This window comes from Lampris incognitus, chromosome 7 (genome assembly GCF_029633865.1).
Source record: "Lampris incognitus isolate fLamInc1 chromosome 7, fLamInc1.hap2, whole genome shotgun sequence".
Taxonomy (NCBI): domain Eukaryota; kingdom Metazoa; phylum Chordata; class Actinopteri; order Lampriformes; family Lampridae; genus Lampris; species Lampris incognitus.
The window spans coordinates 52,669,236-52,685,728 of NC_079217.1; the positions used below are offsets into that span (position 1 = coordinate 52,669,236).

The 16,493-nt window shown below is 44.5% G+C and overlaps 1 protein-coding gene across 1 annotated transcript in view; it reads left to right on the plus strand.

The window, feature by feature from the left end:
- LOC130115761 (F-BAR and double SH3 domains protein 2-like) overlaps positions 1–16,493 on the plus strand; it is a 129,890-nt gene that overhangs the window by 62,764 nt on the left and 50,633 nt on the right. The window contains exons 4-7 of the mRNA XM_056283578.1: positions 13,542–13,621; positions 14,274–14,418; positions 14,697–14,830; positions 16,208–16,262. Of these exons, the coding sequence (XP_056139553.1) occupies positions 13,542–13,621; positions 14,274–14,418; positions 14,697–14,830; positions 16,208–16,262 (414 nt within the window). The remainder of the gene's footprint in view (positions 1–13,541; positions 13,622–14,273; positions 14,419–14,696; positions 14,831–16,207; positions 16,263–16,493) is intronic.

Sequence of the window (16,493 nt, forward strand, 5' to 3'; positions counted from 1 at the left end):
ATTCGCAACTACAGCCAGCTGGCAGAACCGCTTACTGCGTTGACCTCCCCAGCCAAACCCTTCATCTGGTCTCCTGCTGCCAGCTCTGCTTTCCAAGTCCTCAAGACAAGGTTCACCTCGGCCCCAGTGCTGCTCCATCCTGACCCCAAGAGACAATTCGTGGTAGAGGTTGATGCCTCGGATTCAGGCGTAGGGGGGGTGCTCTCCCAGCGGTCGGTTGAGGACCAGAAACTCCATCCTTGCGCCTTTTTCTGCCGGCCGAGCAGAATTATGACGTTGGAAACCGGGAGTTACTGGCTGTAGTGGCTGCTCTGGAGGAATGGCGCCACTGGCTCGAGGGCGCTGAGCACCCGTTTCTCATCTGGACGGACCACAAGAACTTGACTCACCTGAGGGCAGCCAAACGTCTCAACAGTCGTCAGGCTCGGTGGGCTGGCTTCCTTAGTCGTTTCAACTATGTTCTGACTTACCGTCCTGGGACACGCAACGTAAAGGCTGACATCCTGTCTCGGCTACACCCGAAGGAAGGCGCGTTTGAAGAGCCTGAACCCATCCTCCCTGCGGCTAGAGTGGTCGGTGTGGTCACTTTTGGTCTTGAGTCGGCTGTTCGCACTGCCCAACGTGCTCAACCCGCTCCGAGTAACGTGCCACCCCGTCGCCTCTTCGTCCCAGATGCTGTTCGGTCTCGAGTTCTTCAGTGGGGTCATAGCAGTCGTTTCTCCTGTCACCCAGGAGTTAGTCGTACCCAGTCGTTCATCGCTCGGCGCTTCTGGTGGCCAACTATGCGGGAGGATGTCAAGAGCTTTGTAGCGGCCTGCACTGTTTGCGCCCGCAGCAAGGCCTCTCACCAGGCGCCATCTGGTCTGTTGCAGCCACTCCCTATTCCTAGCCGCCCCTGGTCTCACGTGGCTTTGGATTTCGTTTCCGGACTACCACCTTCTCGGGGAAACACTGTGGTTCTCACCGTCATAGACCGTTTCAGCAAGGGCGTCCATCTGATAGCCCTTCCCAAACTTCCTTCGGCTGCTGAGACCGCGGACCTCTTGATGCAACATGTCTTCCGGCTTCATGGCCTGCCATCAGATGTAGTCTCCGATAGAGGTCCTCAGTTCACCTCACAAGTGTGGCGTGCATTTTGTAAAGGCATCGGAGCCACAGTAAGTCTGTCTTCGGGCTACCACCCCCAAACAAATGGTCAGACCGAGAGGGCAAACCAGAGCATGGAGACAGCGTTGCGTTGTGTATGTAACAGCAAGCCCTCCACCTGGAGTGACTACCTACCGTGGGTAGAGTACGCCACCAATTCCCTGGTCAGCTCTGCATCTGGACTTTCTCCATTCGAGGCATCCCTGGGGTATCAACCTCCCCTGTTCGACCCACAGCAGGATGAAGTGGCCGTTCCCTCCGTACAGCTCCACTTGCGACGCTGTCAGCGTGTCTGGAGGACCATCCGGACAGCACTGCTCAAGGCTGGGGAGCGCGCTCGCAGAGGGGCTGACCGGCGACGTACCCCTGCGCCGGAGTACAAGAAGGGACAGAGGGTCTGGCTGTCCACGAAGGACGTTCCCCTCCAGACAACCGACAAGAAACTCTCGCCCCGCTTCATTGGTCCTTTTAAAGTCCTGAGCCCGGCAGCTGTTCGGCTGAAGCTGCCTTCCTCCATGCACATTCATCCTGTCTTCCACGTCTCTCGAGTTAAGCCCGTCTCCAGCAGTCCTCTTATGCCCCCGGTTCCTGAGCCTCCGCCTCCGGAATTTGTAGATGGTCATCCTCAATGGAAGGTCCGCCGGCTGCTTAAAGTCCGGCGCTGCGGCCGCGGGTTCCAGTATCTCGCGGACTGGGCAGGTTATGGACCTGAGGAGCGCAGTTGGATTTCGCGGAAGCTCATTATGGATCCCTCTCTCCTCGCCGACTTCTACCGTGCCCACCCGGGGGCGCCAGGTCAGTCGCCAGGTGGCTCCCGTAGAGGGGGGGGTACTGTTACGTCTCCCCGCTCCACACCCGCTCTGCAGTGTAAGCGTACCCGGAGCTCTGCCAACTCCACCTGATGCCTGTTTCCTCGTTACCCCTCCACTCACCTGTTGGCAATCACCTCCCTATATCTGGCTGTGTAACTCTCAGCTTGTTGCCAGTTCGTGCCGTTCCCTGGGAGAGTACTGGTGCTTGTCCTGCTCATCGAAGTTTGTTTACTTACCTGGATCTTCCCTGGAGATTTCTCTGTTGGACCTTCCTCGTTGCTCCCCTTCCCCTGTGCGCTGCTTTCCGTTTACGAAGAGGATTTCTTCACTCCAGCGTTGCTGTGATTTTCCGTTCTCCTTTGGTATCCTCCTGTTTACCCCCCCCCCTCCTGCCTGGATTAAGGGCCGACTCCACTGTTCCCGGATTAAAGGGCGACTCCACGGCTCCCGGCTTAAAGGTGGACTTCGCGTTTCCTGGTGAAAGTGGACTTCCTGAGTTTTCTCTTCAATAAACTAGCCTGTTGGTCCCGCTATATTGTGCCTTCTGTGTTTGTGCTCTTGGGGTCGGGTGCAAACCCTAACAATGATCTCTCCTTGTTTTAAGCCTAGACAGTGGAACTTTTAACAACATGATGTGAGGGGTCTCTGTGTAGAATAAGGGGTTGAGTTCTGAAATTTAGTGAGGCTCACCCATGTAGGGATTTAAAAGTAATCAATAGAATCTTAAATTGAATTCTATAACGAATGGGAAGCCAGTGTAATTCGGCCAGGATTGGTGTAATATGTTCCCTATGTCAAATGTTTGTGAGAAGTCTTACTGCTGCATTCTGCACCAACTGAAGATGGACAACTACTGCATCATTTAGGCAAGTAAATATTGAATTGCAGTAGTCTAGGCGGGAGAAAATGAGGGTGTGGATAAGTTGTTCAGCTATATTTTTGGGGAGTATTTGTTTGACTTTGGCAATATTTCAAATGTGTAAATTATTATTCTAAGTTATTTGTAAATAACAGGATTGAACAAGACTCTTAATGTGCTAATTGAAGTTGAGGCACTGATCAAATACAACTCCCACCTTTTTAGCTGAGTATTTCGTGTTTCGTGTTAGGGGTCTGGGGGGGGGCACTGTTAGAGATATGATCAGAACCAATAACCAGGACTTCAGTTTCATCTTGTTTTAAGTTGCAGGAAGTTAGAAGCCATTCAGTTCTTAATGGCAGCAATGCAGTGAATCCAGATTGTTGCCATTTTCAGGGCTAAATGAGGTATGCAACTGGGGGTCATTGGCGCAACAATCGTAGGACACAGTGGTAAAATGGTGAATAACATGGCATAGGGGTGACACATAAAAACTGAACAAAATAGGGCCAAGGACTAAGCCCTGTTGGACCCCACATGATATGAGAGAAGTTGAAGAACTAAAGTTATTAACAGTGACTTTGAATACTCATTTGATAAATAAGATGAAAACCAGTTCAGTGCAGTTCCAGGCCAACCCAGTTCCTGAGTCTGTTGAGGAGAATTGTATGCTCAACTGTATCAAAGGCTGCACTTAAGTCCAGTAAAATGAGAATGGTGAGATTACCAGGGTCCGCAATCATTAGGATGTCATTTGTTACTCTGAGTAGAGCTATTTCCGTACTGTGGTTCTTTCTAAAGCCAGATTGGAATTTGTCAAATATATTGTTTCCTTCCATTATTTCTAAAAGTTGCTTAGCAAATATCTTTTCAACAATTTTTGAAATCAAATGTAATTTTCATATAGGACGGTAGTTATGGGGGAGATATACAAGGTTTAACTTTTCCTCTACCACTTAGTAGATAAAAATTCCAACCTGTATTCGGAATTTTACGTACCCCTTTGAAATACATGCAGAAAAAACAGAAGTACAGAGATCTTATAACATAAGTTTCATTGTCAAATGACTGGACATTTTTATCTAAATTTAATCATTTGAGCCTCTATCCACATCAGATGTGGCTAGTATATTGGGGTACCCTGGTGGTACACCTGGTAAAGTGTGTACCACATAAGGCTGAGTCCTTACCGTAGCGGCTTGTGTTCGAATCCGGCCCCTGCCCTTTGCTGCATGTCATCCTCTCTCTCCCCTGTCTCTCTCTCACTGTTAAAGCAGAAAATGCTTAAAAAAAGATTTTACCTATATTGTCTAATGATCATGAGAATGGCTTGGCCCAGATTAAAGTAACCAATGGCAAATAAGTCACCCTTTTGGGTGCAATGTAATTGGCCAATGATGTTGTTATCCTTAGCAATGAAAAACTCAAGCTATGGCTTCTTCTTTTTTCTTTTTCTTTCTTTTTTTTTTTTTGTTTCTATCAGACAAGGTAACACCATGTTGCAGTTACAAAAAAAAAATCCATTATTGCATTTGGGCCATGTAAAATAGTGGGCTTGAAGGGGTAGGGGTGGAGTTTGCACATAAATTGAAGCAACATTTACGTTGCAGTCGGAAAATTGCTTCACCTATAATGTAAAGTGCAAAGCTTTTGTTATCCGGCATGATTTTTTGCTAAATTATTATAGATATAAGAGACTACACATGGATAAGTGTGTTTGCAGTAACGTTGTATCTTTAGCTTATACAACTGACAGCACAACAAATGCTTTTATTACAATCTTGGACAGAAGATTGTAATAAAATGCTTCTATTACAATCTTGGACATTGGGAAACTGGCATTACACCATGCATATTGTTTTCCCTTGTGGTCTCTGTAAGCTGCTAATGTATTGTTGTATAGCTCAGGACACACACACACACGAGCTCTCTTTAATTTTTGGGAATAACCTGAAAGTACAAAAATATTTCTGAAGTACAACCAACAGGACTACCCACTGTGTAGGTATCACATGGAAAGGTCAGTGGTTTCAGGGAGCAAAAAAGTGCCTTTATTTGAACTTCCAGCACAGCGGATGACTTGCATCGATCCGTTCACAAAGCTGAAAAAAACAAAACACAACACAAACAACAAATCGAAAACCTCTATTAACTACAGTGGTTCAAGCACAAGGCAGTGCTTGTGTTATGATGTAGATGCCTCTTCAAAGCCCCTTTAGGTGACCCTGCCGAGAATTAAGAAGGAAATTGTGTAATCTTGCGTCGGAGGTAAACAAAGCTGTCTAACCCTTTGTTTCTCTCAGCCTGACCGTCAAACTCTGTTATCAGCTTTCTCAGTGCTCATTCACTTTTCTGACTTCAATAGCACCATACTGGCACACATACACACACGTACACATGCAGGCACACATTTAAAACACACACGGGTATACACACGCAAAATGGTTGCACACGCACAAATCGAGAGCATAACATACATGCACATGGACACACACCGAGCACATAGCACATAGCATAAACATTGTGGTGCCTGATGCATGAGAAACGTGTTTATAAAAAGGAACAGTTAGCTTCTCACTCTCACTCGAGGGAATGGTGTGATGGGCGTGGGTATTTTCGATGAGATTGCAATGGATGTGTTTGTGTGTATGGGAGAGACAGAAACAAAGAGAGAGATCAGAATCAGAAATGCTTTTATTGCCGTGTGTATTACATGCACCAGGAATTTAGCTTGGCGTTGTTGGTGCAGAGAATAAAATAAAATACAAACAAGTATGTGACTCGTCCAATGTAATGTTGTTCGACAAATGCGCTGCATTTCAACTACGGCCACTAAAATGCACTGTTTAGTCTTGTGACTCAATATAAATGCGACTTATACACCGAAGTGACTTATATATGTTTTTTTTCCTTGCAACGGTGCTTTTTTGTGACTTATAGTGTGACTTGTAATCCGGGAAATACGGGAGACAAATGCTATATATATATATATATATACACTACCGTTCAAAAGTTTGGGATCACCCAAACAATTTTGTGTTTTCCATGAAAAGTCACACTTATTCACCACCATATGTTGTGAAATGAATAGAAAATAGAGTCAAGACATTGACAAGGTTAGAAATAATGATTTGTATTTGAAATAAGATTTTTTTTACATCAAACTTTGCTTTCGTCAAAGAATCCTCCATTTGCAGCAATTACAGCATTGCAGACCTTTGGCATTCTAGCTGTTAATTTGTTGAGGTAATCTGGAGAAATTGCACCCCACGCTTCCAGAAGCAGCTCCCACAAGTTGGATTGGTTGGATGGGCACTTCTTTGAGCAGATTGAGTTTCTGGAGCATCACATTTGTGGGGTCAATTAAACGCTCAAAATGGCCAGAAAAAGAGAACTTTCATCTGAAACTCGACAGTCTATTCTTGTTCTTAGAAATGAAGGCTATTCCATGCGAGAAATTGCTAAGAAATTGAAGATTTCCTACACCGGTGTGTACTACTCCCTTCAGAGGACAGCACAAACAGGCTCTAACAGGTACTATTTAATGAAGATGCCAGTTGGGGACCTGTGAGGCGTCTGTTTCTCAAACTAGAGACTCTAATGTACTTATCTTCTTGCTCAGTTGTGCAACGCGGCCTCCCACTTCTTTTTCTACTCTGGTTAGAGCCTGTTTGTGCTGTCCTCTGAAGGGAGTAGTACACACCGGTGTAGGAAATCTTCAATTTCTTAGCAATTTCTCGCATGGAATAGCCTTCATTTCTAAGAACAAGAATAGACTATCGAGTTTCAGATGAAAGTTCTCTTTTTCTGGCCATTTTGAGCGTTTAATTGACCCCACAAATGTGATGCTCCAGAAACTCAATCTGCTCAAAGAAGTGCCCATCCAACCAATCCAACTTGTGGGAGCTGCTTCTGGAAGCGTGGGGTGCAATTTCTCCAGATTACCTCAACAAATTAACAGCTAGAATGCCAAAGGTCTGCAATGCTGTAATTGCTGCAAATGGAGGATTCTTTGACGAAAGCAAAGTTTGATGTAAAAAAAATCTTATTTCAAATACAAATCATTATTTCTAACCTTGTCAATGTCTTGACTCTATTTTCTATTCATTTCACAACATATGGTGGTGAATAAGTGTGACTTTTCATGGAAAACACAAAATTGTTTGGGTGATCCCAAACTTTTGAACGGTAGTGTATATATATATACACACACACACACACACACACACATACACACACACACACACACACACACACAAACACACACACACACGCACTGATCTACAAAAAAAAATTAAATGGCAAAAAGTAAGTCTGTCGGTGGGGGCAGGGGGCCTGATGATTAATCTGACTGCAACAGGGAAGAAACTGTTCTTGAGGTGTGAGTTTTTGTTCCTGATGGACCTCAGCGGGCAGTCTCAATAAGTTGGTGTGTGTGTGTGTGTGTGTGTGTGTATATGTACAATACAGACACCATCCACTGTCCATACTCATCCAACCCTTCGCTAGAATGTAAAGGCAAGAAGTTAATTCTTCCTTTTGAAAACATGTTTTCTCGTGTTTTTTTTTTTGTGGGGGTTTTTTGGACCCAGCAAGCTTTGTCCTATGTGTATCCTTTGATTGTTTGTGTGTGTGTGTGTGTGTGTGTGTGTGTGTGTGTGTGTGTGTGTGTGTGTGTGTGTGTGTGTGTGTGTGTGTGTGTGTGTGTGTGTGTGTGTGCATGCGTAAAAGAGTGGTAGCGGTGGTTTTGTTGAGCTAATCTAAGATCACATTGCGACCGCTACAGAGAAGGAAACAGGCTGTTAGGCGGCCTTTTCCTTGAGGATTTGGCTGACCCTTAGTGCAAGGGGTCTCTGGGCCACAGTCCTCCCCTGGACTTAGGCCTGTCTTTGGGCAAGAGAAGTTGAATTCTTCTCTCCCAGGCAGGATTTGAGGTCCAGAGACAGTGGGACAAAGCTGCTAGTTCTTTCTCGCGGGCCTCATTCACCATCTGTTAGAAATAGGAGGAGGAGAAAGATATACTGAGAGGGGGGGGGGAATTGGAAAACAAGCCTGGGAGAAAGATAGAGAAACATGTGAAGGCGGAGTGGGAGGTATTAGGAGAGGAGGATGAGGAAAAGGACAATTTGAGGGATAACTAAAGAGGGAATACCGAGATCGAGAGAAGATTTGAAAATAGAAGTGGGAAGGTGGGAGACGGGAGTGAGTAAAGGATGAGAAGAGAGAAGGTGACAAGGAAGAGAGGCGTGGAAGAGTTGCAGTTCTGAAACAGGCCCAAGAGAGGAACGAGGGAGAAATAGAGACACTTGAGTGAAGGTGAGGGAATATTGAGAGCGAGAAGAACAGACTTGAACGCAGACTTGTGAGAAAGAGAAGAGGAGCAAAAAAAAAAAAGGAGGAGGAAGAAATAATATAGCTCAAGGGAATGGACAGACACTCGTGCCTCACAGCATTGTTTGTCCTGATTGGGTAGCTGTGGTTGTTATTGTTGTTCGGTGCTTTTAATGGCCTTTCTATGAGGATTTAAACTGCTGCTGCCCATCTCTCTGTGTAACTAACTCACTCTCACGCGACATCGCTTAAATTCTCTCTCTGCCCCTTTTCTCCTACACACACACACACACACACACACACACACACACACACACACACAGGCTTATAGACTATGAGTGGCTGTTACTGACACAGTGACCTACTCCACTAGATATACTAGCTTAGTCCCTCTTGTAGGCCTGCCACTAGCTTTCGCACTGATAGCAAACTGCAGAAAATTCACATTAACCATTAACGTGCAGTGCGGAAGGTTTGTCTCCCCCTTCTGGCGGTGAGATTAATTACGTCTCTTTCAGCACTGTCCGACGAGGAAAAGCTTCAGCGACTGCTATCAGTGTTTGCTCTCGCCGTCGATCGCTTTTTTTCCCTTCTTTTTAACTTTAATCCCTCCTCTGAGCGCCGGATTTCTTTTTTTCTCTGGAGCGTCAGAAACTTTTCTTGGACGCTCCCTAGGTTTTTCCGCCATCGCTTCCAAGCCCGGAAGATTTCTAGCAGAAAGCCCTGAAGGCAAGCCAATCACTCACTCACGCACGCACGCACTCACGCACTCACTCATCCAGCGTCGTCCTTGTGGGCGTAGCTGCTCGCGCTGCCTGCCTGATGATGTTGCCTATCTGTCCCTGTCTCTTATGGCGCTGGAAGTCTCAGCCATAGTGTCCTGTCCATTCCTTTAAATTGTTCATATATTTCATCCTGGGGCGGCCACGTGTCTTCCCTTGTATGATGTCTCTTGTGAGAGCTTTTTTTTCCTCTCATGCCAATCAGAGGCATGTACACGCTTTCATCACATGGAAGTTCAGGTTTGGTTTTTTTTTGGACATGGAAGTCCATGGAAGTTTGTTGAACATGGAAGTTCAGCTCTGGCAAAGCAATCATTGCTGGTTGACGTAAAGTGCATCGCTATGCATTACTTCCGGTGTGCCAGCATGGGAATGTAGCACGGGAACGTCGCCCGGGGCAACAGATGTAAAACTGGTATACTGCAAAATACAGAGAGATTTACCTGGCGGTGGCAGGCTCAATCATCATTGTGAACTCGTTTGGCAAGGGCTTGAATGTCACGGACATTCATTTATAAATCAAAGTCCCACACTCACACATGATTGATACCGACCATGTTAACAGTCCTCATTCAGGATGCGAGTTCTGTTCAGGGTAATTGATTCTGTTATTAATGGTGCCTCCACTTCTCTCTTTGAACCTGATGTTGAGTTGTCTGAAATATTTCTCACTCATTTTGTAAATAAGGTGGAGAATATTAGGTCCCAAATCCAGCCAGACTCTTGCATTCACTCCATTCCCCAATTTAATTCTGCCTCTTTCACCCAGTTTCCACCAAATTACAATTTCAGTGTTTGAGAGTACAGTCTCCAATATGAACTTCTCCTCCTGCATCTTAGACGTCACTCCCACTAAGCTGTCCACGGAGGTATTTTCAGCTATCAGTGTAATTTACTGAATGGACTGTGTTGTTGCCTGTTTGTGCTTTTTGCTTTGTTATCTCTGTTTTTGTATGTTTTTGGTGGTGTCGTTTTCTTTTGGATATTTGTTTTTTGTCTTTTGTGTGGCACTGCTGTGGGCTGGGATAAACGAAATTTTGTCTCTTTTGTGTATGAAAGTACATGAATGAGATGACAATAAATTGTTTCTGATTCTGATTAATAAGTCTCTTGCCGTGGGTCACGGGATGCTGGAGCCTATCCCAGCAGTCATTGGGCGGCAGGCAGGGAGACACCCTGGACAGGCCACCAGTCCATCACAAGGCCCACACACACCTAGGGATAATTTAGTACAGCTGATTCACCTGACCTGCATGTCTTTGGGAGGAAACTGGCGGGGCTTGAACCCAGGACCTTCTTGCTGTGAGGTGACCGCGCTAACCACTGCGCCACCATGCCGCCTACATGCCACTAAAACCCACAGATCCTAGTGCCCTAGCAAATCTCACAACTTGTCTCTTTGACATTAAATCCTGGATGTCCGAAAATTTTCTGATAAGTCTGAGGTCATTCTGTTTGGTCCTGAAAATTCCATCAGCCCTTTTGTTACTAAGCTTGGTGGTCTGTCAGGTAGTCTTAAGCAGGCTGCTAGGAATGTTGGCATAATATTCTAGGCTAACCTTGGTTTTGATAATCAAATCAAACATGTTGTTCAGTCATGCTTTCTCCAGCTGAAACTATTCTCCAAAATTAGGCATTTTTTATCGATTACTGATCTGCAAAAAGGTATACATGCTTTTATCTATTCTTGGCTTGACTATTGTAATGCAGTTAATTCTGGTATCAGCAAGGGCTCCACCATCTGCAGTTGGTACATTACAAAGAGGCATGACCATATAATAATGATAATAATAATAATCATTACATTTATATAGTGTGTTTCTAGACACTGAAAGTGCTTCACAATGAAGGGGGTAACTCACTTCAACTACCACCAATGTGTAGCACCCACCTGGGTGATGCACGGCATCCATTTTGTACCAGAATGCTCACCACACATCAGCTTGAGGTGGAGAGGGAGAGGGAGGAATCATTGAGCGAATTGCATGGGAGGATGATTAGGTGGCCAGATGGAGAGAGCCTGGTTGGGAATTGGATGGTAGAATAGGGGAATAGGGATCATGTGCTTGCAATTTGTAGCAAAACACCAAGACAGGTCAAGCAAACTAAGAAATCTATATGCAAAATATTCTCAAAAAATAGGCTAAAAATCACAATTGAAGCAAACAAAAAACAAATTGACTTTCTGGACATCTCAATGGATCTTAAGGATGGCACATACGTACATTAAGCCCAACAACACACTGCAGTATGTCCATAGAGAAAGCAACCACCCACCCTCCATCTTGAAGAACATCCCAGAAAGCATTAATAGAAGACTCTCAAAATTATCATCTAATGAGTCCATCTTCAATGAAGCTACACCCCCATACCAAGATGCATTACAAATCCTGTTCTCTAAGAACAAAGCATATTCAACCAGTAGTAAAATGTGCAATCTATGTCTAACTGAAAAACCATTTTATCATTTGCAAACCAGAAATGTCCAAATTGAATAACAGGAATGAATTGGCCAGCAGTTGCAGACATAGATATAAGCACCTATTTTGTAATTATAAATAAATTATGCCAGTGGACAAATACCATTAACCTTGTATGCAACCTAACCCCCCCCCTCCCTTACTGGACTGTTAGCGATCACGTGTTTTTGAATTTTTGAATGTCGCACCTCTCCCTTCCCTATTGGACGTTGCGCACATAATGTGCATGTCGAGGCAGTTAATGATTTGTTCTTTCCGGAGTAGCTTTATTGACAGCAGATGATTGCTTATGGCATGAAACAGGCTTGTACTGTCTCATAAAGAATTTACGTGAATCACTGGATTATTTTGCTCCTTATTTGTTGAGCACTTTTCCTACCGTTGAGTGTTGTGCTTGCCTCCCTACACTGGCTCCCTGTTATATTTCAAATTGATTTTAAAATTTTATTGCTCACTTTTGAGGCTTTAAATGGTCTTGCTACTTCATACATTTATGATTTACTGACCTGGTATATGCTCCTTCGGCCATTAAGATCTGCAGATGGAGCCCTGCTGGTTATTCCCAGGTCTCAGTTTGTCACAAAGGGTGGTGGGACTTTTGCTGTTTGAGCCCCCACACTGTGGACCTCTTCCTGTTGAACTAAGACAAACCAGGTCTCTAGCTTCTTTTAAATCTCGTCTTAAAACTTTTATTTCCATTAAAGGTTTTACAAATGCTTGATATTTGTTTTTATTTATTTATTCTGTTTTTATTTTTACGCTTACTTATTTGGTCTTACTCTTATTTTTGCCTTGTCTGGTTTTATTTCTTTGTAAAGCACTTTGTAACATTGTTTTAGAAAAGTGTTATATGAATAAAGTTATTATTATTATTGTAGCGAATTTGGGGGGTCTGACCCTTTAGTCGAGCAGTCAGTGGGATGGTGAGACCGCGAGGTCATCGGAAGCGCGTGCGCCCAGAGGCGTGAGGGAGCTGATATGCTGAAGCGCGGGGACACACTTCCCGAAGGAGCGGGGTATTGTAACGTGCATGAATAAGTAGACACGTTGGCCCTTGACTAACAGGTCGGACCCTTTAGTCGACTGGTTAACGTTGTCGCTTGTGGAGTGGGTGACACGGGTTCGCGTCCCGGCTTTGGCGACGGTCTCCCAGACTGCCCCCTGAATTTGCTACATTATTATTATTCATACCTCACATCAAGGTGTATTCACTTGCACATAAAGTATTTAGACCAAATCACAGAAAGGTGAATCAGTTCATCTGGACACAACTGATCTGGACTCATCTGAATCACAACTGATCCACCTTCCTGTGATTTCCTTACCTGGATTATAATCCAGGTAAGGGTTATTGAGCCTGCATTTAGGCCACAGAAGAAAGCATGGTAACGCACATGTGATCTGAACTGAACACAGTCTTCCTTCTATAACAGCCCATTGAATTGTTTTACTCCATAATGTCCCTACACCTTGTATCCTCAGCCTAGCTCAGAGGCTCTCTGACTTAATGATTTCGGCTGCTCATGTGGTGTGAAATGACCAGTGAGATAATAGGCCTGCACATCTGAATGAGTTCCAAAAGCACCTTTTCATTACCCTGGTCTTCTGAATTAGTTGCAATGGTGCTATTTTGTATGCTTCAGTCATCTGAATGATTTTCAGAAAGGACTTTTTGTGCTCGAGTGTTCTGAATGGGGCGCCAATAATAAATTTTAATTGCTACGAGCTACTGAATGGGCTCTGATAGTACCCTTTTTTCTCCTCAGTCCTCTCAATGGGGGCCGATAGAATTACGTGGGCCAAGAAAGATTTTTTTTGTGAGACGATTCTGACAATAATGTAAATTAAGCCTCTCAAAGATTTTGCCCAACTGCCCTTACGCTTTTTTTTATTTGACGTGTGATTTCTAGTAATGTTCCACGCTCGATTAACAATTGCTCCATGCCCCTTGTAAACTGCACAGTTCATTTCCTTTTTTGAAATGTCATGAATCCCTGAAACGATCAAACCGGCATTTGTTTTTTTAATCTCACCAGTGATTTGTCAGTGAAACATTTGCATGACCATTGTGGATGTCCTGCCTTTATTACCCTTTGTCTGAACATGTTGTTTGTCTGTGGTGTGTTTTTAGGCTCTGCAGAAGTTAGCAAGTCAGTATCTGAAGAGAGACTGGCCTGGAATCAACCCTGATGACCAGAGAACTGACTACAGGTGTGGGGGTGTGTGCGTGTGTGCGTGTGTGTGTGTGTGGGAGGGGGTGGTAGGTGTATGTATCAGTGTAGGTATAGACCTACCACCTAGTATGTGATAATGTAGGGGTGTGTCTGAGTGCATGTGTGTGTCTCCATTTATGGCCATTCCCTTGGTTGCTTTCTGTCGCGTCTGTGGCATTTGCGACTACCTGCCGCTAGCTCCACCAGTCATAAGTGATGACACAACAGACAATCCCATCTCTGGTGGCCAAGTCCAAGAAGTGCACTCCAGCAAAAACCAATGAATCTGAGACTCTATTAGATTTAATCCAGTCAAATTCTAATGTGACAAAGAAACAATGACAAAATGGATTGAATCTGCATGTTTTACAAACACAGCTGAGGTGATTGATCGACTACTTTTCTATTTCATTGGCACTGCACCTGCATTGGTTTGTGCTGGATCTAGTGACTACTTTTCTCACACTTGGTGTCAAAGACAAGCTCCCAGCCCCCTGAAACATGCCTGTGTGTATTTACATGCCTGTCTGTTTTTGTAATGTAAGTGCTAGCCATAGAAACTGCAGAATTTACCTGAATAATTGCTCTGTGCAGCATCAATATGGTCGCAGAGGAGCATGTTGGCACTCTCTTTGTCTCTCTTCCTCTAGGAATGTGTATGCAGTGTGGCGGTCCTACTTAGAGGGAACTGTGCAGGTTAGCCAATCAAGACTCAATGTTTGCGACAACTACAAATGTCAAATATCAGATCCTGCCAAGACCGTCAGACTCTATAAGGAGCAGCAGCTCAAAAAGGTGTGTGTGGGTAGACAGACAGTATCACATTTTGTGGTTTCTCTGTTAAAACTCATATGGTGTGCTTGTGCTCAGTTAACCTCCTACTCCTTTGCCCTTCCTATTGCCTCAACTATTCCTCTTGGTCCAGGAAAAATACTCTGGCACGGGCCAAGAAGAAGATACACGACCAAACACTTGAGCTAGAATAATACTCAGACCTGTTTTATTTTCTCCCTCCATGTCTCATTCTCCCCATTCTCCTCTTGGCGGACTTCTTCCTTTTTCTTCCTCCATAGACCATAGAGCAGCTGAGCGGGATCCAGGCAGAGTTGCAGGAGTCAGTGAAGGAGTTGGCAAAGGCTAAGAAGAAATACTACGACTGTGAGCAGGTGGCCCATGCTGTGCGAGAGAAGGCCGATATAGAGGCCAAGTAAGTTCACAGCTTCATTCGTGTGCGTGTGTGTGTGTGTGTGTGTGTGCGTGCGTGAGTGCATTCATGTGTGCTTTCAAGAGAGGAGCAGGTGAGACATTTGTCATTGTCATGCACATGAAACACACACATGGGCAAGTGTGAGGATAAAAAGGGAAGTATGACAAATACATGACATGAACACTTTCACACACTTACACAAGTGCAGGGATAGGCATTTAATCTATTCATGTGCTCTTCATGAGATTTGCATTTGTTAGTCACTTGTAAAATCCCACCAACACAAACTGGAAAGAATACACAAACAGACCACACACAGACACAGTTTGGCTTTCCCAGTATCATTGTCAGATAGATCTCTCTGATGTTGCCATCAGTTCATTCAGATGGAAAGATCAGGGTTTGATTTACTGTTCAGAGTCTATTTGCAGTGCCTGCTTTGAATCAGGAATCAGGAACACCGTATTTGTCATTTCGCGTCATGCACTTGCGCACATGAAACGAAATGCCGTTTCCCCCAGCCCACAGCAGTACAACACAAAGACAAAAACACATCCAAAAACTACAAGAACACACATATCCAAACTAAACCAAAAATCTGTTACAGATCAGAAAAACAATGGCATAGTGATGCTTGGAGCTCAGTTTGCAATCTCAGTTGACTGATAATGTCTAGATATCGCATATATTTGACAAAAGAAATGTTTATAAAGGCGGCACAGTGGCGCAGTGGTTAGCACGGTCGCCTCACAGGAAGAAGGTCCTAGGTTCGAGCCCCGTGGCAGTCCAACCTTGGTGGGTCATCCCGGATCGTCCTCTGTGTGGAGTTTGCATGTTCTCCCCGTGTCTGCGTGGGTTTCCTCCGGTGTCCTCCCAAAGTCCAAAGACATGCAGGTCAGGTGTATTGGCCAGACTAAATTGTCCCTAGGTAGGAGTGTGTGTGTGTGTGTGTGTGTGTGTGTGTGTGTGTGTGTGTGTGTGTGTGTGTGTGTGTGTGTGTGTGTGTGTGTGTGTGTGTGTGTGTGTGTGTGGTGTGGGCTGTGATGGTCTGGCGGCCTGTCCAGGGTGTCTTCCTGCCTACTGCCCAATGACTGCTGGAATAAGCTCCAGCATCCCCGCAACCCTGAGAGCAGGATAAGCAGTTCAGATAACGGATGGATGGATGTTTATAAAGTCACACTGCTTGCTTTGTAGCAAACGTATCATTGAATTTAGTAGCATATTATGTTCTTGATTAATGGGTTTTATTTAGCATTTTAACAACAATGATATTGCAGAGCAAGATCAGTTTTAAAATAAACCATGGCTGGCTATTGCTATTGCATTATTTATTGAGATTAATGTGTTGATGGTATTTATCTACTCTGCTATTTTTAGGTCTAAGCTGGGTCTGTTTCAGTCAAGAATTAGTTTACAGAAAGCAAGTGTGAAGGTAAGATGTTTTGTGTGCACATGTACACACACAAGTACAAACACATAGACAACAGACTCGCACAAACAAACATACAATGTAGCATTCGTTGTAGATATCTACTTGCAGAGCTGTCGAACACAGTCCCGCTTTAAAGAATGGGTTCTCTTTTTTTTAACCCAGACCTCATTAAAACATTTCGAGATATAATTTAGAATCATAGAGACTAAAGCTTTACTGATTACTTCAGTA